Consider the following 24513-nt stretch of genomic DNA (forward strand, 5'->3'; position numbering starts at 1 on the left):
CCCCAAGTCCTTTTCAGTGGTTCTACACCTAGCCAGTTATTCCCCATTTTTCAGTTGTGCATTTGTTTTTCCTTCATCAGCGAAATACTTTGCACTTGTCTTTATTAAATTTCATCTTGTTGATTTCGGACTAATCATCGAATTTATCAAGGTTGTTTTGAATTATGATCGTGTCCTCTGAAGTGCTGTAACCTCTCCCAGCTTGGTGTTATTTGCAAATGTTATAAGCATATGCTTCACCCCATTATCCAAGTCATTAATGAAAATATTGAATAGTACTGGACCCAGGACTGACTCCTGTGGGTTCCCACTAGATACATTCTCCTAGTTTGACAGTGAACCATTGATAGCTACTCTTTGAGTACAGTCTTTCAACCAGGTGTGCACCTATGTTACAGTAACTTCATCTAGACCACATTTCCCTAGTTTACTTATGAGAATGTCACGTGGGACAGTATCAAAAGCCTTACTAAAATCAAGATAGATCATGTCTACTGCTTTCCCCTTATCCACTATCCCAGTAACACTGTCAAAGAAGAAAATAAGGTTGGTTTGGCATGATTTGTTTTTGACAAATCCATGCTGGCTATCTCTTATAAACCTATTATCTTCTAGGTACTTACAAACTGATTGTTTAGTCATTTATTCTAGTATCTTTCCAGGTAACAAAGTTAGTCTGACCTGTCTATAATTCCCCAGGGTCCAATTTGTTCCCCTTTTTATGAAAAAGAAAGATAATAATTTGACATAATATCTAATATTCTATTTCCAGATACTGCATTTGACAAACCAATGAGCATAACAATCTTGACTTCTATGTTACATGAAACACACCCTTTTAAATGCTCTTTATTCACATCCATTCCAAAAGGACAGTTGCTAATTATTTCTAAATGTTTTTAGTACAGTTCCTATCTTCAAAACACTTAAAAACCTAGGCAATAGACTGTTTTCATTTCCAATATACTGTCAATTGCTGCTGGGATCCAATACATTCCAAAATCAGCACTAACTGTAGTCACTCATATTACTTGGTCTTGGTGGGTCTCCTCAAACAATTCTATTATATAAGCTCAGCACTTCCATTTACAAAAGAAGACAATCTTTCAATTTGAATTATGCTATCTAGAGCAATATTCTTTACCATTTCATTTTAAAGACTGAACAGAGGTGATGATACAGCTAGCCAAAGATGAATTATTGTTCTAATATATTCAACAAACAAGAATCCAGAGATAGAATCAGCATGGAAATTATACTGTTCCATACACAAGCCTTCTTGGTTCCTTTAGGAGCTAACAGAACTACTGACAAGTCCTGGCACTGGAATAACCTAAATTATTCTCCTAGGAGACTTCAACACGTGTGCTGACAACACCCACATCCCAATGGCTCAGGACCTCATGTCCACAATGGTAAGCTTGAGATTCTCCAAGACACATTCCAGGCATATTCACAGCTGAATACACTCTTGATTTTATCTTAACATTAGTGATAGATAACCTGGATGTAATAACCATGCTCGTAGCCTTGTCTGACCTTCACTTCATCTAAACAGGTTTCAGAGTAGCAGCCGTGTTAGACTGTATCTGCAAAAAGAAAAGGAGGACTTGTGGCACCTTAGAGACTAACAAATTTATTTGAGCATAAGCTTTAAGTGAGCTGTAGCTCACGAAAACTTATGCTCAAATAAATTTGTTAGTCTCTAAGGTGCCACAAGTCCTCCTTTTCTTCTTTCATCTAAACAGATGTCAAAGATTTCTAACCTTGCCACAAGGTAAAAAGAATCAACCAGGCTAATCTGCCTCTGAAAGATTATGAGACAGGTGAGCTTCCAGAATATCCTGGTCGAAAACACCATCTAGTCATTAGAATAACGTGCTGATGGAATAGTTATATAGTCTCCTACCGATTGACATCAATTTACTTGTCCAGAAATACAACCTCTCTCCACATCATCCACACAGATCACTTGGGATCTCTGGCAACCAGTATCAAGTATATAAAGGACAGACTATGTCAGATTCATACAGGGTTCATGCGCTTGGCAACATTCAGGGCACACCCGGAGTGTTGTGTAGGAGCTGTGCACACACAGCTCCTCTCAAGGGCATGAACCTTGGAATCTCGCCCAGATGACATGAACCGTGGGAAGCCTCCCAGGACTGGGCTCAAGGACCGAGAGCAAGGAATGCGGTAGATAGAAATTGGTAAATAAGAATGTTAAAGCCAGTGTATTCCTTTTATCTGTTGGAGAATGTAATGCGTGGGGGGAGAGAAAGAATAAAGGGGAAGGTGGAAAGCTGACAGGCAGAAGCCCGTTGGCAGACCAGCTTGCTTGCTTGCTTAAAGCTTTGTGATGTCTTGTCATTGAACCGCAACAAGACTAGAATGTAGGTCGCACAACACAGGCCCAGAACTTTACCACTTGCAGCACACAGAATTCATAAAAGACTAAGCCACACCTGTGGATGAGACCCAGCGATCCTCCTCCTCCGTTAGTCTGAAAATTATCACCCAGCTGAACTGTCCCTAAAAGTTATCAGTCCAGACTTTTAATGCAACTCCTGTGAACAGCTCCTGCCACCTGAGATCCTATTTCCCCGAAGAGACCAGAAGAATCTAAGATGGCCTCCCATAAACAGAACAGAAGGATGCAACCATTAACACTCTTTAACAGAATTACATACAGTGATCACAAACAGACTTTTGAAACGTTTCAAGAGATATCCAAACCAATAGCTATAACATAGAGCCTTGTAAGGAACTGCAGTTCCACTGCCGGGCAAAGATATACAATGTCTCCCTCAGAAAGGGAAATCTACTGGCCCTCCTGAAACATGTGATAATCAGACCAACACTCAACAAATCACCACCACCACCACCAGTTGATTGGATGTCAGCCATATCTGCTCTGAATATTTGATAGGGATTCTTTGCTGTGAATACTAGTGTCCTGTTCTGATTTCTATTAGAGTATGACTCTACATTACTTTTTGTTTCACCAATCTGCTCCATTTAGGGTGACCATACAGCAAGTGTGAAAAATCGAGACGGAGTGGGGAGTAATAGGCACCTATATAAGAAAAAGCCCCAAATATCTGTCCCTATAAAATAGGGACATCTGGTCACCCTAGCTCCATTTCACATTCCTTTCTATGGAGTCTTTTATTTTAACCAAACAAAATCTGTTTTACTCTGCAAACGGGAAAGCATCTACCATATCTAATACTATTTTCATCTGGATTAAGATCTATGCAACATCATTATCTATTATCTATCAAGCACACAATATCTATTATCTATTATCTATCAAGCACACAATATCTATTTCCACATCTTTTGTACTTTTATTTCTATATGTCCTGTATAGTTTTCATTCCACGTACCAGGGTGGAATACCAGATTTTTTTACACTTCCATACCAGCAAAACTGTGCTGACTAGCTAACCTAGGGATTTGTATACATACAAAATTGGACATTCTAAATCCATTCTGATTAACCAGGTCTGACTGCATAAACTTTTTTCATCTTAAATTATGCTTTATCCTTAATAATTTGCCAAAATTCCATTCCTGTTTCTTATAAAGGGAATTAAAATGTCAAATGCTGCTATTTTGTGATTGAGAAAATAAGCTGGCAGTATATAAAAAACTGGCTTGCACTGGCATATCTGTTCTCAGCCTAAAGCAGTATTAAGGTTTTGTTTAGCAAGCATGTGTTTAAGCCTCCGTCTGGAAAACATCCTTAGGTTACATTTCACTTACCCAATCTATTTTATCCACATTCCAATATTTTTTTAAATCACGGAACTGCATTAGCATTCCCTTTAGACCTACAACAATGATACTTGCTAGAACACACTGAAAAAGAAGAAAAGGGAAAAGGCTATTAGGGAATTGCTAGGTAGCAACATTGGCATTTTTCCCAAATTAGTACCTGATATTATAACTTAATCCTAGAAATACCAAGGAAAATGTTTCAAAAATGTAATGAGTACAGATATCAAGGGCACAGGCACCAGACCCACTCTCCTCACCTTAACAGACCATATAGGAGAGGCCCTGGACTGAAGAAGACAGGAACTTCTGAAGAGAAATACCAGGCCCATCTGCCTTAGTAGCAGCAGGCCCACATTCTATTGCTGTCTGGTGAGGGTCTCCGGAGCAAAGGAGCTAGTAACTTCCAGGCACTGATATGATTCCTGCCCTATTAAGCAGCAATCCCACTCCTCACCACCTTCTGCAGAAGGGTCTCCTGGAGTGGAGAATCCAGAGACTTAGCAGGCAGAGTAGAGATACCAGGCCAACCCTGCATTAGTCTTTTTAATTTATGGGCCTCAGAGCAGGAAGGAGGAGGACTGAATCAAAACAGGAATAGGAAGGGATAGACTCAAAATACAGAGGTAGGAAAGGGGGAATAAGAAAGATTCAAAATAAGGGTAATACGATAGAGTTAAATAAAAAAGGAAAATAGCAAAATGCTAAAAGAAAACCACCACAAACAGGAAAACAGGCAAAGGTTAAAATACAAGCTACACACACATAAAGGAAACCAGGAAAGGATTAAAACAAAGCCAGATGGTGCATCCCTTATCCAGTGGCTCAGAATGCAAATTATGTAATTAGACTGTAATCTATCTCAGGTCTGGACCCCATATGTGGAAAGCACCTTGCACACCTATGGCACTATATCAACAATAAAACACAGTAAAAGTAAGACATGGCTGACCCCAAATACCCAATATGAACACCCTCAAACTTTGGAGAAGTTTGGATGTGAATTTTAGTGGCTTTGGCCTTTCTCTAGTAATGATTTGGTGTTAATTTACAATGTTTATGGCTAGATATTTTACATGGTAAACTCTATTTGGACTATCCACCTCTCAGTGCAGAAGAGACTGAGTTATTTATCCATAATTCCTTGTACAGCAAAACAAGAACAGTTCATAACTTTCTGTAATAAAGGTTAGATCACTGGCTACTAGCTTCAGTGTGGGACAAATTTCACAAACATTCTGTGCTGCAGTAAACTTGTGCAACTACTTTGACTTCAGTGGAGCTATGCCAATTTACGTGAGCTAGAATCTGGCCCCATATATTTAGACCGATGACAGATCAAAATTAAGTTAAAAGAAAATATTTCCCAACACAAAGGAATTTGGGGGTAATCTAGGTATTTTAAGACTTTCAGAGGTGTATTCTCCTCTTTCTATTGTGCCATTAACACTAGTGTTTATGGGAGCTATGTATTCATTTCAAAAGGAGAACCATCTTCTATGAAAGACATGTATATGTTGTTTGGAAATGTGCAATGAAACTTCTAAAAAATAAAAACAAGTACTGTACCATGGGCAGCCAGTATAGCATTGGTCCTATTGCATAGATCACCACAAGTATCAAAATACAAGATATAAGGCAAGCCACCTAAAAACAAACAAACACAGGGAAAGCACAATAATGTTATTCAATATTTATAGCCAATTGAAAGTCAGTTGAATACGCTGGGTTTGTCAGAAATGGTCAAAATAACAGAACATTATAAACACAAAAGATAAAGGAGACAGGCTAGAGATTTTGGCTATCAAATCTGTGGATTGGAACCATGTGTGGATAATTTAAATTTTCACCTCTGGTGGATTTCCTCTAGCCACTAAACGCACGAATATCTGGATCACATATCAACAATGGGCTTGGTCTTGATGTCAGATACATAGGCACAAACCACTACATGACCTGTAAAATCAGCTACTGAAATGGTGCATGTGTGTGCAGTAATTTCACAAGATCTGCAGTAATGTATGCCCATTCTGTACTTGTATTTATAGTAACATGCCCTTCATATTGTGTCGTTTCACAAAAGTTTATCCCTACACTGAACAATGCAACAGTGATATTTGAAGAAGTCTAGATCTGTTAGTTGTTTTTTGAATAGGAGGAGCTCTTTTCTTCTTTTATTAGGAGAAAACATTTCCCTTGTACGATCAGGTATCAACAAAGATTCCTGTATTATCATTGAAGTATTTTACCTTTGGTTGATGCATCAGTAAATCATAATCCCCAATATCAGAAAGTTAATAGTTTATGCAGGAAACATGAATCTAGATAAATGCATGTATTATCACATACTGTTAATCTGGTGGAAAATTACAAAACAAAATAATCCTGTTTTAACAGTAGGAATATTTTAACAGTAGGAATAAAACCTCAAAATGTACTCTAGATCTCAATCAAATCCTCTCCAGGTTTTGGTGATAAATATATGCCTGCTTGCTTTATTATGATAATGATAGTGTGTGTTTTTAATAGAGTTATCAGGGTACACTTTAAGAGATGATTTCACCAAAAATAAAATGTCAGGGAAAAGAGAGGTAAAAGACAGATGCCAGTATCACTTGAGGGAATATTTATGAAGCCTGGGATCCAGGTCTCATTTCCTGCAGTTGCTAGATTAAGGTATCATGAAGAGGAAAATGCTCAGGATCCTACTAAGTCCAAGTAGAGGTTCTTGGAAAACATGAAGTCCACTATAGATTCAAATAGGGCTGGTACTAGTCCTTGTGGGGCTCCTTGTATCTCTCTCATGACATACGACCAAGTCCACTGACTTCTATGCATTCAGAACACCCCCTGCCTCTGCTCTGCTTGTTGTCATCAACAGTTGTTTGTGACAAGCCTGTGCTTTCCACTCCACCTATATGGACCAAGAAAAAAACAGTTACTCACTTTCTTGTAACTGTTGTTCTTCGAGATGTGTTGTTCATGTCCATTCTAAGCAGGTGTGTGTGCGCCGCATGAACGCCAACCGGAAGATTTTCCCCCTAGCAGTGTCCGTAGGGTCGGCCTGGGCGCCCCCTGGAGTGGCGCCTTCACGGCACCCAATGTCGGGCCCCGCCGACCCCTCCACCCCCTCAGTTCCTTCTTGCTGACTATTCCGACAGAGGGGTAGGAGGGTGGGTATTGGAATGGAATGAACAACACATCTCGAAGAACAACTGTTACGAGAAAGTGAGTAACCGTCTTTTCTTCTTCAAGTGATTGTTCATGTCTATTCCAAGCAGGTGATTCACAAACTAGAGCTCAGGAGGTGGGGTCGGAGTTATCCACAGAAAAGAGAACGGCTCGCCCAAAAGCCGCATCATCCCTGGACTGTTGTGTAATTGCATAGTGCGACGTAAATGTATGTATCGAGGACCACGTGGCTGCCCTGCAAATTTCCTGAATAGGGACTTGTGCCAGGAATGCTGCAGAGGAGGCCTGGGCCCTGGCAGAGTGAGCGGTTATCTGCGGAGCGGGCTCCTTTGCCAGGGTATAGCACTCCCTAATGCAGGACGTTATCCATGACATTATGCGTTGAGAGGATACCGGAAGGCCCTTCATTCTGTCTGCGACTTAGTTCTCTCTATGGAGAAGGCTAAGGCCCTACGCACGTCCAGCGAGTGCAGCCTGCACTCCCTATCGGAGGAGTGTGGCTTGGGATAAAACACTGGGCGGAAGATGTCCTGGGTCATGTGAAAATGGGAGACGACCTTCGGGAGAAAAGCCGGATAAGGCCTGAGCTGGACCTTATCCTTATGAAAACTGTGTAAGGGGGCTCAGACATGAGGGCCCTGAGCGCCGAAACCCGTCGAGCCGAGGCAATTGCCACGAGGAACGCGACCTTGAATGAGAGATATAACAGGGAGCAGGTGGCCAGGGGTACAAATGGCACGCCTGTAAGCCTGGAGAGGACTAAATTGAGGTCCCAGGGAGGGACAGGCTGACTCGTGTGTGGGAAGAGCCTGTCCAAACCCTTGAGAAAACAACTGGCCATAGGGTTTGCAAAGACCAAGAGACCATCTGAGCCCGGATGGAAGGCAGAGATAGCGGCCAAGTGGACCCTTATTGATGACCAGGATAAGTCTTGATGCTTTAGGTGAAGGACGTAGTCCAGTATAAACGGTATGGAGGTGAGGAGTGGCGACTGACTACGCTGCTCCGCCCAGATGGAAAACCTTTTTCACTTGGCCAGGTAAGTAGCCCTGGTGGAGGGCTTTCTACTACCCAGGAGGACTTGTCTGACCTGGTCCAAACAAGACAGCTCTGCGGCACTTAGCCATGGAGCATCCAGGCCGTAAGGTGGAGCGACTCCGGATTCGGGTGCCGGAGTCGGCCCTGGTCCTGTGTGATCAGGTCGGGGACCAGCAGTAAGGTGAGTTGGGCCACTATAGACATTTCCAGGAGCGAGGTGAACCAGTGCTGATGCGGCCACGCCGGCGCTATTAGTATGACTTGGGCCCGGTCCCTGCGGATCTTGAGGAGCACCCTGTGGACTAGGGGGATGGGTGGGAAAGCATATAGCAGGCAGCCCTCCCATGAGAGAAGGAAGGTGTCCCTGATGGACCCCGAGGCGTGGCTCCCGAGGGAACAAAATGTCTGACATTTCCTGTTGCCCGGAGTGGCGAACAGGTCTACCTGGGGATAGCCCCAGAACCGGAAGATTGCGCTCACTGCGTCTGGCCGAAGGGACCACTCATGGCCATTGAAGGTCCGGCTGAGGCTGTCCACCAGCGTGTTTCGCACCCCTGGGAGGTATGAAGCCTGCAGGTGGATCGAGTGCTTTATGCAGAAGTCCCAACGCGCAAGGGCCTCTCGGCACAGGGGAGAGGAGCGTGCACCCCCGTTTGTTGATATAAAACATTGCCGAGGTGTTGTCCATGAGGATTGAAACACATCTGCCCATTAGGTGCGTTTTGAAAGTGTAGCATGCCAGACACACTGCCCTCAGCTCTTTGACATTGATGTGAAGAGCGAGGTCCACTGGAGACCAGAGGCCTTGGGTCTTGAAGTCCCCTAGGTGAGCCCCCCAACCCAGATCTGAGGCATCTGACACCAAGGTGAGTGAGGGCAGGCAAAAGGCACCCCTGCGCAAACCATTTGAGGGTCTAGCCACCATAGGAGGGAGTCCAGTACCAGGCGGGACAGGGTTACGATCCTGTCCAACGCATCTCTGACTGGTCGGTACACCGATGCCAGTCAAGACTGGAGTGGGCGCAGCCTGAGCCTGGCATGCTGCACCACGTATGTGCAGGAGGCGATGTGTCCCAGCAGCTTTAGTCAGTTTCTTGCCGACATCGTGGGGAGGGTACAGAATTGGATGGAATATCCCCTCCCTACCGTGCAGAGCACCCATCAGTCTGAAGTAATTCGAGACCAGGCACGGTAGAAACGGGATAGACGGGATGAGAAAGTAAGATGGGAAGGATCCAAAGGTCGTACTGGCAAGCTGTCCTCGACCGTACCCTCAAAAGGGTGGTCTAGAGCCCGGTGGGGCTCTGGGCTGGCCCGAGCTTTGTCCAGAGGGAGGGCATTGCCTCCTCCGAGTGCTCCTGTTCTGCCTACGTGGTCATCCTGGCAGTTTTGGGGTTGGTAAGGACGAGGGGCAGGTTGAGGCCTAAAATATCTGCGCTGGGTAGCAGGCGTGTGAAGCCCCAGCGAAAGAAGGTTAGCCCTCAAGTCCTTCAAGCTGTGAAGTCTCTTATCCATCTTCTTGGAGAAGAGAGCTACACCCTCGAAGGGAAGGTCTTGAATGGTCTGCTGGACCTTGTGGAGAAGACCAGAGACCTGTAGCTAGGAGCCTCTCCTCATAACTACCCCTGTGGCCAAAGTGTGGGAGGCCGCATCCACTGCATCCAAGGCCGCTTGCAAAGACGCTTGGGAGACCAGTTTCCCCTCCTCCACGAGCGCAGAGAAGTCCCCCCGAGCTTCTTCGGGCAGAAGTTCTGTAAACTTAGCCATAGATGAGCAGGTGTTATGCCCATAGCAGCTTACTATGGACTGCTGGTTGGCTATACGAAGTTGCAGGCCTCCTGTCGAACAGATCTTCCGGACTCGACTGGACCCCGGCCGGGGCAGGAGTCGACGAAACCCTGGGCGGAAGCGAGGCGGAGGTGGTCTGTCCCGAGCCACTCGCGGACAGCGCTGGCCCCTTAGGTTTCAAGGGCGGTGATCGGTCCCTCACCGGCCTCTTCTTCTTTACCGGCACCGGAGATGGAGAATGGTGCCAAACTGAGGCCGACGCCCTATGGCCCGAGTAGTGGCGATGCCGGTGGGCTTTAGAATCTTTATCCGGGCCCGTTTTGCGCGCTCTTGGCACCGGAGCGCTGCACACCGAAGAGGACGTGCTCGATGCTGCGTCGTTGGGTCCCAAGTCGGATTGCGGTCTCAGAGCCGCCTCCATGAGCAGGAGTTTTAGTCTCTGCTCTCTGTCCTTATGGGTTCTTGTGCGGAAACCCTTGCAAATGCGGCACTTGTCCTTTGGGTGAGTCTCACCAAGGCACCCCCGGCAAGACGAGTGAGGATCACTCTTGGGCATAAACTTTCCACAGGACTCACAGAGTTTAAATCCAGGAGACCCGGGCATACCACTGAAGGTGAAACGAACTATCTAACAAATCACTACTAACTATATGAAAAAGTATAACTCTAGAGAATAACTATTGAACTATGTACAGTAAGAAGAAAGACACTACTAAGGCGCTTGCTGTAAGAGTGAGCAAAGTTCCAGCTAGCCATCACAGGCGGTAAGAAGGAACTGAGGAGGGGTCAGCGGGGCCCGATATTGAGTGCCATGAAGGCACCACTCCAGGGGGCGCCTAGGCTGACCCTAAGGACGCGGCTAGGGGAAAAATCTTTCAGCTGACGTGCACGCGGCGCACACACATCTGCTTGGAATGGAGCACCCATGGGAAAAAAATGGTGGGTGTGGACCACCCACCTGCAGCCCCCCTATTAGCTCACTGCCAACCCACCCCCAGCGCCTCCCACCTGCTGGCGGGCCTCATGGATCAGCGCCTCTGCCTTTCTCCTCATGCCTCCCACCCGCCGCGAACAGGTGTTTTGCGATGTGCAGGAGGCTGGGAGAGAAGGAGGAGGAGTGAGGACACGGCATGCTCAGGGGAGGGAGCAGAACTGGGTGGGACGAGGCAAAGGGGGCGGAGCCTCAGAGAAGGGGTGGAGTGGGGGCGAGGCCTGGGTCAGAGCCAGGGGTCGAGCACTCCAGCACTTTGAAAAGTCGGCGCCTCTGGCTCCTTGGTACTTTTAAGTTATGCCTCTGACAGAGCGAAGCAAAGCTCCAGTTCGCTGTTCCTACCCTGTGCGGGAGGAGTAGGGCTTGCCAGGGCAGAGGTGTGCCAGCAGGTAGTTCCCCTATGCCAGGGAACTCTCTGCAGGTGACTTACAGATGGATTTTGCCATCGTTATGCCACCAGACAAACACAAAGGAGTCGTAACCAATCAAGTCCATGGGAAACATCATGATTTCATTCTCTTTATACTTCCCTTCAACCATACAGGCCTCTACAACTTCCTAGAAGATGGCTGGATAAGAGGGAAGGTCCTCACATGTATCAGTAACTGATTAAAGAATAGGAAACAGAGGATTGAAATAAATGGTCAGTTTTCAGAATGGAGAGAGGTAAATAGTGGGGTCCCCTAAGGGCTGTACTGGGACCAGTACTAGTCAACATTCATAAATGATCTGTGAAAAGGAGTAAACAATGAAGTGGCAAAATTTGCAGATGATACAAAACTACACAAGATAGTGTAGCAGACTGCAAAGAGTTACAAAGGGATCTCACAAAACTGGGTGACTGGGCAACAAAATGGCAGATGAAATTCAATGCTGATAAATGCACATTGGAAAACATAATCCCAACTATACATATAAAATGATGGGCTCTAAATCAGTTGTTACCACTCAAGAAAGAGATCTTGGAGTCATTGTGGAGAGTTCTCTGAAAACATCCACTCAATGTGCAGCGGCAGTCAAAAAAGCAAACAGAATGTTGGGAATCATTAAGAAAGGGATCGATAATAGGACAGAAAATATCATATTGACTTCTATATAAATCCATAGTACACCCACATCTTGAATACTGTGTGCAGATGTGGTCGCCCCATCCCAAAAAAGATATATTGGAATTGGAAAAGGTTCAGAAAAGGGCAACAAAAAGGATTAGGGGTATGGAACGGTTTCTGTATGAGGAGAGATTAATAAGACTGGGACTTTTCATCTTGGAAAAGAGACGACTAAGGGAGGATATGATCGAGGTCTATAAAATCATAACTCTTTCTCATAACACAAAAACTAGGGGTCACCAAATGAAATTAATAGGTAGCAGGTTTAAAACACACAAAGGAAGCATTTTTTTCACACAACACACAGTCAGTCTGTGGAACTCCTTGCCAGAGGATGTTGTGAAGGTCAAGACTATAACAAGGTTAAAAAAAACTAGATACATTCATGGAGGATAGGTCCATCAATGACTATTAGCCAGGATGGGCAGGGATGGTAACCAGAAGCTGGGAATGGGCGACAGGGGATGGATCACTTGATGATTACCTGTTCTGTTCATTCCCTCTGAAGCACCTGGCATTGGCCAATGTGGGAAGACAAGATACTGGGCTAGATGCACCATTGGTCTGACCCAGAATGGCCGTTCTTAAGTTCTTATATGCAGGAACTAAAATGAATTCTACAGTGAACTGTGGGTCTGAAGCATGGATACAATGGATCTGGGTGGATAATGGAAAATGATGCTGCACAAGGATGGTGAAGCACTATATGTTGTCAGACTCCATTACTTGAAACATTCAATAAACAGCGTTAGAACTTTCTTTGAATATTAATGCTTTTTAAAGATGTTTATTGTTTAAATTATTCAGTATAATTTACCTAGCTCACAGGGTACTGTATGGGTTATCAATAAATACCTGAACAGTGTTTTGGAAATATAAAGACCTAAATAACTTCTAGGTATTATGGCAACTTGTACAAAACAAACATGATATGATCTGAAGGGTTCTGCATAATCTACAAGCGTACACCATGGGTAATAATCTACCCTCATTTAGGTCATGAACTGCCATTAGGGACAAGCATAGCTTTGCCCCAAATGGTGTTCATATGGTTGAGTTAACATGATGAGCACAATTAGAAAAGTTATACTTTTAGAACTGTAGTTCTGATCAATCTCAGGTTTAGTTCCTGTTATCTGAATTGCTTTGTCAAAAACTGAAACAGCTAATATCTGCCCTGGAAAAGCTGAACATGTCATCTCCACAGGCTTGATATGTACACGACAATATAAGCACATTGTGACACAATACAAGCACACAGCGACACAAACCTTCAGTGGGCAGATTACGACTTTTTAGGAGTGGCTTTCAAGGTTGATTTTCAAAATAAAGAGAAAATAAAACAACTGGAAAAGTTGGATTTAATTAATTTTAGTCACAATCTGATTTATTTATTTAAATCCAATCAAACTAAAACTAAAAACCAGCTCAACATATAAAGTGAAATCCCTCACACACCACTACAGGGCCCTTTAGTCATGATGGTGAAAAATGTAAATAAAAATGCAAGAGCGTAAGTGTAGTTTCTTCAATGTATCCAAGCAGGGGAGAAATACAAGGTCTGGAGTTCTGTTTACCAGACTTGAAAGCTCATAATGAATTAAAATCTAAGTAGATTAATTAATAAATCAACCCATTTGCTTTTTTAGCATGGCTGTAGCACATAACTGTGATGCCACACAGATTATTAAAGCTAAAGAGCAGATTCATGCCTCTCCCCACCTGAGTTATTAAACTGAAATTGTGTATTGGTGAGACATGCTTGGTTGCTGGGAGGAATGAGGGGCATCCTCCTGTCACCAACTGATTTAATCTGAAGTTTGAAGGAATGGTATTGATAATGGCTTCAGAAGTTGGTTCCTGAGACCTCCACATTACAGGTAAATGGAGAACAAGAAAATATAGTGGGTACAATCAGTATAGTACATGATAAGCAGCACAATAATCTCAGCTTTCTTACCAATTTAAATCAAATGAGTTACCTGTGTTTTTGCTCCGGTGCTATATAAAAGTGCAGTACGTCCCATCGCTGCAGCGCTTGGTATGCAAAAGAAAAATGAAGGAATCACATTGCTGAGGCCATGAGCCAAAAGCTCCTGCAAAGTTTTTAAAAAGAATATATTGTTTTATTCTATTGTTCTGTCATTTCAACATTTCTTGCCAACACAGGAATTCTCTATGTAAATATTAGCAATTATAAAGAACAAACTTTTAGGGAAAAACTGTAACATACAGTGTAATAGATCTTCCAGCACTGTATGCTTTCTCATGACTCTGTTATAACCTGAATGATCCAAATGCTTAGCTAGATTCGAAGGTAGATCAGGGAGTTATATTGTGTTTGGAGAATAAATGGCATTCCTAGTTGTTAGAGATTGGCTCCAACCACAACATTTACATCCAGATCCATTTTGAACAGCCCAAAGTTTGGGGGTGTTTAGCTCTGAAGTATGCTCAGGCCAATCTCCACTTTCAATAAGAAATGTTGAAAAAGAATGGTTAATTACCTTCTTTGAGAGCAAGTTTTAATGGAGTAGTAGAAATGGTAACTTGCATTTATATGGTATCTTTCATGACTAATGTGCTTTATACCTCACCCAGGACTGAAATGCAGCTACCTCTGAGCAAAGACTTAGACATGAAAAGCCTAGTTGGGGCGAGGAAGCCATCCAAGATCTTGCAAGCTGCATACTGAGGTGAACATTGTGTTCTAATACAGTGTCTGATTATGGTTCTTCAGCATCAGTGCACTGAGTCAGGGAGAGAGCCTAGGGAGACCTTTTTCCTCCTCCCCAAACACTGAGACCACTAATGGCGCTGGCAGTACTTACTGCCCCATAGGTGGCATATCCAGCCACCTGCATGACCACGTATCCTCCCACCTGCAGACCAGCAAGCTGCTGGAGGGCTCAGCTGTGCATGTGTATGCTACACATTTACTAAAGACACAGCAAGGGCTGCAGACTAAGTCCCCCTGGAGGCATTATCTTATTCCTGCCATTTGCAGCTATAATGCCTGCCATCACTCAGGCCATCCATCTTCTTTCTCCCTTCCCCACAAAACATGGCTTTGTGACATAAGTCAGAACTAATGGAAGATTGTGCGCAGAAATATTTTTTAAAACATGAGCAAAGAAGACATTCACACATCCATGTCTCAATGATGTATTGATGTCAGAGTTTGCAAAAGACATGGGCTGGTCCAAGCAAAACTGGGATGTCCTGCAAAGACATTCAAATAAGTCTCCATCTACAAGGCCAATCATTCACTGTTCAGCCATGGCTCATCCCCTTCAAACTGCTCCACAATGGGGCAGGAAGGCAGGGGTGGCATTTCAGTCCCACAGGCAGACAGAACTGGGAAGGGAACAGTTTTCCCATCCTGTTAGTATTGTAGAGAGTTCAAACATTTTTACAATCTTGACTCATGATGAAAAGCCAAAATCTCAAAATAGTTAGCAAGCTGAACATTTTTTCCCCACTTTGGGTCAATCAAAACATTTTCTTTTGATAAGTTCAAAATGTTTTGTTTTGATTCTGACCTTTTTTCTTCTGTTTAACCTTTTTTCAGTCTATTTAGCTTACATTTCAAAACAAAAAGTCAGTCTGAACTGGAAAACTGAACGTTTTTGTTTTGAAAAGGTCAAAATGGAATATTTAGACAATTTTAAAATGTTTTTTCAACATTTTTTGGAGTTGGGAGATTCAGCTAAACTGACTTTGTGTTTCATGAACAATTTTGGTTTTGAGTAATGGACTTTTTTGACGAAAAAGGATTAGCTGAAAAATTCCCCATCAGCTCTACCTATGGGACCATATCCAATAGAGAACTTGTCCCTAAGTACATGTATTCCCCACCAACTGCTTAAGTTATTATCTTCCCAGAGCACTCAGCCAACCTGACGTAGCTCCTGCGCCACATCCAGCAGCAGAGTGGCATAAGCAGTAAACAGTCCACTGACACTTCAGCCTGTCCCTTGAGGATTGGAACCCTCAGGACTGGCAGCCTCTGCAGCTGAGGGTTTGGCAGCGTTGTCTTCTACTTCTTATGAAGAACATCCTTTATAGTGTCTTCAGCACTGCTTCTACTTCTTATAAAGAATCATCCTTTACTTGAAATGGAACTCATACTTTGCACAAACCCCATTTTGTAAGAAGATCAGGTGAGCATATGGGCCTGTAAGTTCCTGGCTCACTCCAGTTACTGCTCTGTTTCTTCAGTCTGTGGCCCATGTAAAATTCTTCTCTCACTGAGTTGCCTTGGAAGAAACTGCCTCATGTTACGTCACTGAAGAACACACTGAAACCCAAGTTGGCCACTGTTGGTGCCTAATGCAGCATTCCATGGCTGCTACTGAGGCTTGTGTCCCCTTAGAATTAGTAGCATCCTTCACAGACTAGGAAGCTTTGCAGAGCTCATTTGGACTGCACTGGGTGTTTACTACTATCATCTAAAGTCCTCATGATAACATATGAAATGCCTCAGTCACCTGCTAAGCTCCTGACTACTGCGTGTTCCCAAAACATCACAGTCATTTTATGATCTGCTGGCACTGAAAAGAAAATGCTTTACCTGGTTATCATCCACAGAGTATTTGAACTGTTTAGCAGAGCCTTGAGCCAGGGCTAGTGATGCTACATAACCAACTAATGCTACTCCAAAAGCTTCAGTAACTACTTCAGAGAGGATGTTCATGGATGGGGCTTTCGGTGCTGGTATCCTGTAAAGGTAAATACAATCCTTTTTATTGGACTTGTGTGATACTGGACTTGTGTGATACATGTGTGATAAATCTTGAACCAAAGTTATATTTAATTGGAATGCATACAAGCTCACAGAGACACAGGGCTTGTAGACACTGAGGCTTTTTGCCCTAAATGTCACATCATTGTTACCACTTTTTCAGTTGCATCGAACAGTGGTAACAACAGCAGGAGCACTAGTGTAAAAAGGATGCTGGCAGCCACTAGCATTTTGAGAACCATGTTGGGTAGACCTCCTTTAAAGTACACAGTGCTTAAAATGCCAATGGTAGCCTGTCACCTTGACAACATTAGTGCTCCTTCTGTTGACAGTGGGTGGTAGCCACAGTGTCCCCTATCTGAAAGATATATCAGTGTTAAATAAGAAATTTATGCCCCAAAATATGTATTTTGCTGACTTAATATGTGGGAGATAGGAGAATGGGATGACTAATAATAATAATAATAAAGTAATACTTCACAACAATTTAGGAGAGGAAGAATACCATATCCATTTGAATCTGCAGCCTGAATGAAACTATCTCAAATGGAATCTGCCATATGTAAAACAATGAACTAGTGAACTGCTAATGGGTCCACATAAATCAGCTCAGCCCCTGAAATCTTGTTTCCTGATTTTGTAACATACAACAATTTAATTTAAGCCTCTCAAAGCATTTACTGGTTTTTGGAGGTTACAGGCTGCATTTGCATTCTTCAACACTTTCTGTAGCAATTCTTTATGTGTTATGTAGCACACAATAAGCTTCTTTTAATTAAAGCTGCACAAATAAATCGTAACTCTTCATAATACATATTAAAGAGACGCATTTAGCCTTATCCAAACCCTGAGTTTAGATATGTGATGCCTAATTTGCCCCAAACAGCTCATATAATTGGCTCTCTCAACAGATCCCAGTATCTTCCTCCTATTGCTGCAAGTTCCCAATACACACATGGTCTCCTGGGCTTCCCAGAATGCACTGGGCCTATGTCACATGGGGAAACCCTAGAAGTGGTTGGAAAACTAACAGGTGAACTTGCTAAGCCCCATTTTTAAACCTTACCAACTGATAATGATCATGAGAAGCAGGCGGTATTCTGGGATCATGGACCCCAATGAAGTAGGTGCTCTCTATCTATAATATGTTCATCACCATAGTAACTATGGTGCTTCTATATTTGTTAAAATACTATTCAAAAATACATCCTTTGGTAACATATTCCCGTAAAAAAATGATTTCTTAGGAAATGTCCTATTAGACACCAATAGATTACTTGGGAAGGTGGGGGGAGAATGGCTCAATATCCCAGTTTAGAAATAAAAAGAAAAAATAAATAAAGTGAAAAGGTGTAGAAACACTGCTGCAGAAGAAGGGTGCTAACTACCCACCCTCTGCCCATGGCAAGCTCCTCCATAACACCTGGTCTGTGGCAGCACAGAGAGAATTATTTTGGTAGGTGTACTGGAGGAGGAGGCCTGGCAGTTTGTGTTGTAGTAGGGGAGAGTGTTTTACCACCCAACCTTTCTTATATCCACTGGACATCTTAGGGCATCATTTATCCTATAAAATAATGAAACAGTCCCCATAGGCACCTGAACTTCTGCATTGCTCAGGATGGTATCAACAAACTTCTCCAGTGAGGGGCTATATTTGAGGGCTGAAACTTGAGTATTTGAAGTATTGCAGTACTCTCCATTTTCATTTTATTTGATCTTTTCATGGACTGTTCTCTAAACATACATACATTTAAAAACCATAAGCAAATAAAGAACACATTACCCTTCTGGAATATGTCCCACAACTGCTAGGCCATAGGTGTACTCCATATCAGCACAGTAGCAGCCAATGGATGTAGCAATGATCTATTTAATTCAGTACAGAAATGCTGTTAATGTTCCATTTATTAGGTACTCATATTGCTGCAATATCTGAGTGCTTCACAGTATTTAATGTATTTATCTTCACAATATCCATGTGGGGTAGGGACATGCTATTATCCTCATTGTACAGAAATAGAACCGAGACACAGAGCGGTCTAGTGACTTGCCCAAGATCACACAGGAAGTCTGTGGCAGAGCAGAGAATTGAAACCAGATCTCTGAAGTCCCAAGCTAACACCCAGCCACTGGACCATTCTTCCTTCCTAAAGTTGCCTACTAGAGTCCTGAAAGATGCCTCTCTAAATATTCCTTCCTAAAGATGCCACTCTAATGTCTTGAAATTTGCATACTAGTTAATAAAAATACCTTTATTTAAGCATTAAGTACAATATTCTGTTTAGAAAGGATGACAGCCATATTCATGGAAAACTATGCCAAAAAATATATATCTTGTAAGTTTCACTACAAGATGCCATAGTATATAGAGCCAAAACATGTTGCTGCAACCCACTGAGGGCATAGCTAAGAAAATCAATGCATAGAACCAGAATCTGTAGGAATTATGTTGAGGAAAATCTCATACTTCACTAAAATCCAACAAATATTAAAAAGTTTTGCAGAACTGGTCCAAAAGAGTACATCTGCAATGTGTTGAGCAATTACTGTAGAATATTACAGTATTTTTGTATGGGAACATGAACGTTTATGGTATTGGAGATTAAAGGAGATTGTGCTTATTTAAGTACACATCTGCCAAACATGAACTGCTGCCCCCACACCCACACCAGTTATAGATGTTCAATTTGTGTCCACCGACCCACTAACAAAATGCAGCACAAAACTGTATCCTTCCAAGTGTATGTTAATATGCAGCCTGTCAATGCTGAAGTCTTTTTTAACAAATTCTAGTGTTTTGAAGTAGCAACATGCTCATAGACTTTCAGGTCAGAAAGGACCATCATGATCATCTAGCTGACCTCCTGCACAGTGCTGTTTAGGTTGCTTTCCTCTGGGCTCCACCTCATGTTTTGTGTTTCAGAGAACTGGAAAACACATGTGCGAACTATTATTTGTACTAAGTATACGCTATTCTCTATAAGTTTTCTTATCCAAATGTGACTGTCCCCTTTCAAATCTGCACACCAAGGGGACAATCCATGCATGTGGCTACTAGTAGGGGAGCAGCACCATAATTCCCACCCTCTCAGGACCAGCACATGTTGTTCTTTGGGCATGGGATCTACACGATTTGGTGGGTCTCTGCACAGTGATGCTAGGAGAAACTCAGCAAGGGGATTTTCAGAGTTTTCACTCCCCCACATACATTTTTCTGTGGGTTTTTCAGCCCATTCATGTCCTTTTCAGGTTTGTTTTTTTTAATCAGTTGCAAAGTGGCTGAAGAATTCCACTGTAACCTGAAACAAAAGGAGGACTTGTGGCACCTTAGAGACTAACCAATTTATTTGAGCATAAGCTTTCGTGAGCCTTATGCTCAAATAAATTGGTTAGTCTCTAAGGTGCCACAAGTACTCCTTTTCTTTTTGCGAACACAGACTAACACGGCTGTTACTCTGAAAACTGTAACCTGACAAGTTGCTGTGTATCTTACCTTGAACAATAGCATCTCCCTTAGGCTGCAGTGGTTTAGGTCTAGTGGGTTAATATTGCCTGTGCATTTCCACAACTTCCCCCTGACTTCCCCTCTGTCTGACTCCCTTCCTCACAGTATTTTCATAAGTATCTGACTAGATCTCTCATGGTTCCTGGGACATGCTATACAAACACTTTTCTGACTGAATAATAACTCATCCTTTCTTGCTCAGACATGAAATTGCTTCTACCTTAGGCCTTGTCTGTTGTCTACTTCCTGCCATTTTGGGGGCATGTGCCACAACATAGTAATCCCTCAACAAATAGTTAGGTCTTTCAGTGTACATGGGGCCAAGCTATATTGTAACAATATTTCTAAACCATGCTAGAGTCTCAAGTATTCTAACACCAAAAGTCTCTGATCTTACAAGCTGCTACGTTTCTAGATCAAACTTCTAATCTAAGTTTGCGCCTCTCAGAGGGTTTACATATGCGGCTAAGAGACAAAAATATTAAATTCTATCCAATCTGCATTCTTAAGCACACAGCTAAGAGATACAGTCATGGGCGGTCGGTATAATAAGCCAAGGAAAACTAAGCCTTCCCTGGCGCAGCCGCCGCTGACCCACCGCCAGACACCTGGGCAGTGGTGGCCCCGCCTCTTTCCCTCCCTGCGCCCCTTCCCCAAGGACCCCACCAGCTGCCTGCCTGGTAAGTCTTCCTCCTATCCTCCACTCCACCCCCCTCTCTGGAGGTCCCAGCCACTTGCACTTCCCTTCCCTGTGGGAGTAAGGGAGTGAAGAGGGATGTGGCAAGCCAGCGGCAGGCAGGGGAGTGAGGAGGCCAGCAGCGGGTGGATGGGCAGGGGAGTGAGGAGGCCAGCAGCAGGGGTCTTGCTGCGGGCAAGGGGGTGAGGAGGTGAGTGCTGGGCAGGCAGGGGGGTGAGGAGGCGAGCAGTGGACTGGGGGGGTCTCACAGCAGGCAGGGGAGGACTGGCAGGGGGTGAGGAGATGAGTGGCAGGCAGGTGCAGGGGTGAAGAGGCAAGCAGAAGGCGTGCGGCGGTCTTATGGCGGGCGGGGAGGCTCTGGTGGGGGAGTGAGGAGGCGAGCAGCAGACGGGGCAGTGAGGACAGCAGCAGGCAAGGGGGTCTTGCGGCACGGGAGTGGTGAGGAAGGATGCAGCGGGCAGGGACAGGGTAAGGAGGATCTTGGCATCGGGGGGCTGAGTGGGGAGGGAGCCAAGTAGAGGCAAGGTGGGGGTGGAGTCTGGTCAGGGCCAAGGACGGAAGAGGCGAGACAGGGAGCTAGCCTCCCCTAGGGAAACCCACCACCCATGGATACAGTATTCTAATTATCTCTCCAGTCAACTATAGCAGAAAATTCAAAAGGACAGAGTCCATTTTCATATTAATTTTGAAAAGCACTTCCAAACTTCAATAGGATCTTACAAGAAGCCACTTATCCATATGGAGAAAAAAAGTGTCACTTCTTTCTAGAAACAATATTTTAAAATTATGAAAGCAAAGTGAACATACAGTCTACATTTGTCTCAAGGACTGTGGCTTAAATAGTTAGTCTACACAAAAGGATATCTGGGCACAGCTGTGAGAATAACTGACTTTTCTGTCCGCTGGCCTTTCTGAAAAATCAAAATCAAAATTCATTTCAGATCAACCCAAAATGAAAATGTTTCAAATGTTTTGGCAAACCAAAGAGTCAGAAAAAAATCGTTTGGGCCTGAACAGAAATTTTATTTCAGATTGAATGAAACAGTTTTGTTTTCAAACTTTTTAAAAACATTTTTAATTTTGTTAATAAATAATACATTTCAAAATGAAAAATCATTTTTAAATGAAACATTGAAATGTTTTATTTTGAAATTGTTGAAATGAAATTATTTGATTTTTTTCAGAATTGTTTTAGAGGGTTTTTATCCAACTGACATTTTGGCAAAATTGACACAAATTCACAAAATGTTTTGGTTCACCCAAACCTGCATTGTTTGGCAAAAAAAAAAAAAAAAAAAAGTTTCATCCAGCTCTAAGTACCGCAACTCCATCTGCCTGATGAACATAACACCCAGCAAAGGACACAAACACCAATAAGAAGAGGTTCTAGAAATATATTAAGAGGAAGAGAAAGCCAAAGGAAAATGTAGGTGTAGTGGGGAAGGAGAGCTAATAAAAGACATCAAGAATGCTGAGGTGTTTAATGACTATTTTGTGTTAGTCTTCACTAAAAAATTAATTGTGACCAGATACTAAACACAGTTAATATTAACAAGGGGAAAGGAACACAAGCCAGAATAGGGAGAGAGCCAATTAAAGAATACTCAGATAAGTTAGGTGTATTCAAGTCAGTGGGGCCTGATGAAATTCACTCTAGGGTACTTGAGGAACTTGCTGAAGCAATTTCAGAACCATTAGTGATTACTGTTGAGAACTCCTGGAGGACAGGGGAGGTTCCAGGAGATTGGAGAAGGGCAAACATAATACCTATCTTTAAAAAGAGGAGAAAGAGGACTCAGGGAATTATAGACCAGTCAGCCTAATTTTGATACCTAGGAAGTTACTGGAACAAATTATTAAACAATCAATTTGTAAGCACCGGGAGGATAACAGGGTTATAAGGAATAGCCAGCATGGATTTGTCGAAAACAAATAATGACAAAACAACCTAATTTCCTTCTTTGACAGGGTTACAGACATAGTGGACAAGAGGGAAGCAATAGACATGAATTATCTTGATTATAGTCAAAGCTTTTGACACATTCCCACATAACATTCTCATAAGCAAACTAGGGAAATGTTGTCTAAATCAGCGGCTCTCAACCTTTCCAGATTATTATACCCCTTTCAGGAGTCTGACTTTTCTTGCATACCCCACATTTTACCTCACTTAAAAACAACTTGCATACAAAATGAGACATAACACAAAAGTGTCACAGCACACTATTAATTAAAAATTGCTTACTTTCTCATTTTTACCATATAATTATAAATCAATTGGAATTTAAGTATTATACTTACATTTCAGTGTACAGTATATAAAGCAGCATACACAAGTCATTGTCTGTATGAAATTTTAGTTTGTACTGACTTTGCTAGTGCTTTTTATGTGGCCAGTTGTAAAACTAGGCAAATATCTAGATGAGTGGATGTAGCCCCTGGAACACCTCTGTGTACGCGTACCCCTGGTTGAGAACCACTGGTGTAAATAAAACTACTTTAAAGGGGGCACACAACTTGTTAAAAAATCATATACAAAGAGTAGTTAACAATGATTCATTGTCAAACTAGCAGGACGTATCTAGTGGAGCTCCACAGGGTTCAGTACTATTCAATATTTTCATTAATGACTTGAATAATGGACTGAAGACCATGTTTATAAAATCTGAACATGGCACCATGCTGGGAGGGGTTGCTAGCACTTTGAAGGACAGGATTAGAATTCAAAATTGACCTTGATATATTGCAGAATAGTTCTAAAATCATTAAGATGAAATTCAGTAAAGACAAGTGCAAAACAAAGTACAAATACACAAATAAAAATGGAGAATAAATGGCTAGGCAGTAGTACTGCTAAAAAAGATCTAGGAGTTACAGTGGATAACAAATTGAATACACGTCACCAGTGTGATGCAGTTGTGTAACAGGTTAAAATCGTTCTGGGGTGTATTAACAGGAACGTTGCATCTAAGGGCTTGTCTACACTACCACTTAAATCAATGTAACTTACGTCGCTCAGGGGTGTGAAAAAGCCACCCTCTGAGCAACATAAGTTACATCAACTTAAAGTGGTGTCTACACAACACTATGTCATTGGGAGACACTTTCCCACCAACATAGCTTCCACCTGTCGTTGAGGTGGAATAATTATGTCAATGGGAGAGTGCTCTTCTGTCGACATAGTAAGTCTTCACCAGACACATTACATTGGCGCAGATGCATCGATGCAGCTGCACCGATGTGACACGATAGTGAAGACAGGCCCTAAGACACAGGAGGTAATTGTCCTGCTCTGCTCAACCCTGGTAAGGACTCAGCGGTAGTACTGTGTCCAGTTTTGGGTACCACAGTTTAAGAAAGATGGAGACAAACTGGAAAGAGTTCAGAGGAGGGCAACAAATATATATATATATAAAAGGTTTAGTAAACCTTACTCAGGAGGAAAGGTTAAAGAAATTGGGCATGTGTAGTCTTGAGGAAAGAAGACTGGGGGGGGGACCTGGTAAAAGTCATCAAATATGTTAAGGGATGTTATTAAGAGGACAGTGATCAATTGTTCTTCATGTCCACAGAAGGCAGGAGAAGAATTAATTGGCTTAATCTGCAGCAAGGGAGATTTAGATTAGTTAGTAGGATAAGTTTTCTAATATAAGGATAGTTAAGTACTGG

The 24513-nt window shown here is 42.8% G+C and overlaps 1 protein-coding gene across 1 annotated transcript in view; it reads right to left on the reverse strand.

The window, feature by feature from the left end:
• Positions 1-24513, reverse strand: part of SLC26A7 (solute carrier family 26 member 7) — a 158258-nt gene that overhangs the window by 44605 nt on the left and 89140 nt on the right. The window contains exons 8-12 of the mRNA XM_074944113.1: positions 18426-18508; positions 16472-16619; positions 13881-13994; positions 5350-5427; positions 3769-3864 (exon numbers count right to left, since the gene is read on the reverse strand). Coding sequence (XP_074800214.1) covers positions 3769-3864; positions 5350-5427; positions 13881-13994; positions 16472-16619; positions 18426-18508 — 519 coding nt within the window. The remainder of the gene's footprint in view (positions 1-3768; positions 3865-5349; positions 5428-13880; positions 13995-16471; positions 16620-18425; positions 18509-24513) is intronic.

This window comes from Natator depressus, chromosome 2 (assembly GCF_965152275.1).
Source record: "Natator depressus isolate rNatDep1 chromosome 2, rNatDep2.hap1, whole genome shotgun sequence".
NCBI classification, from domain to species: Eukaryota; Metazoa; Chordata; order Testudines; family Cheloniidae; genus Natator; species Natator depressus.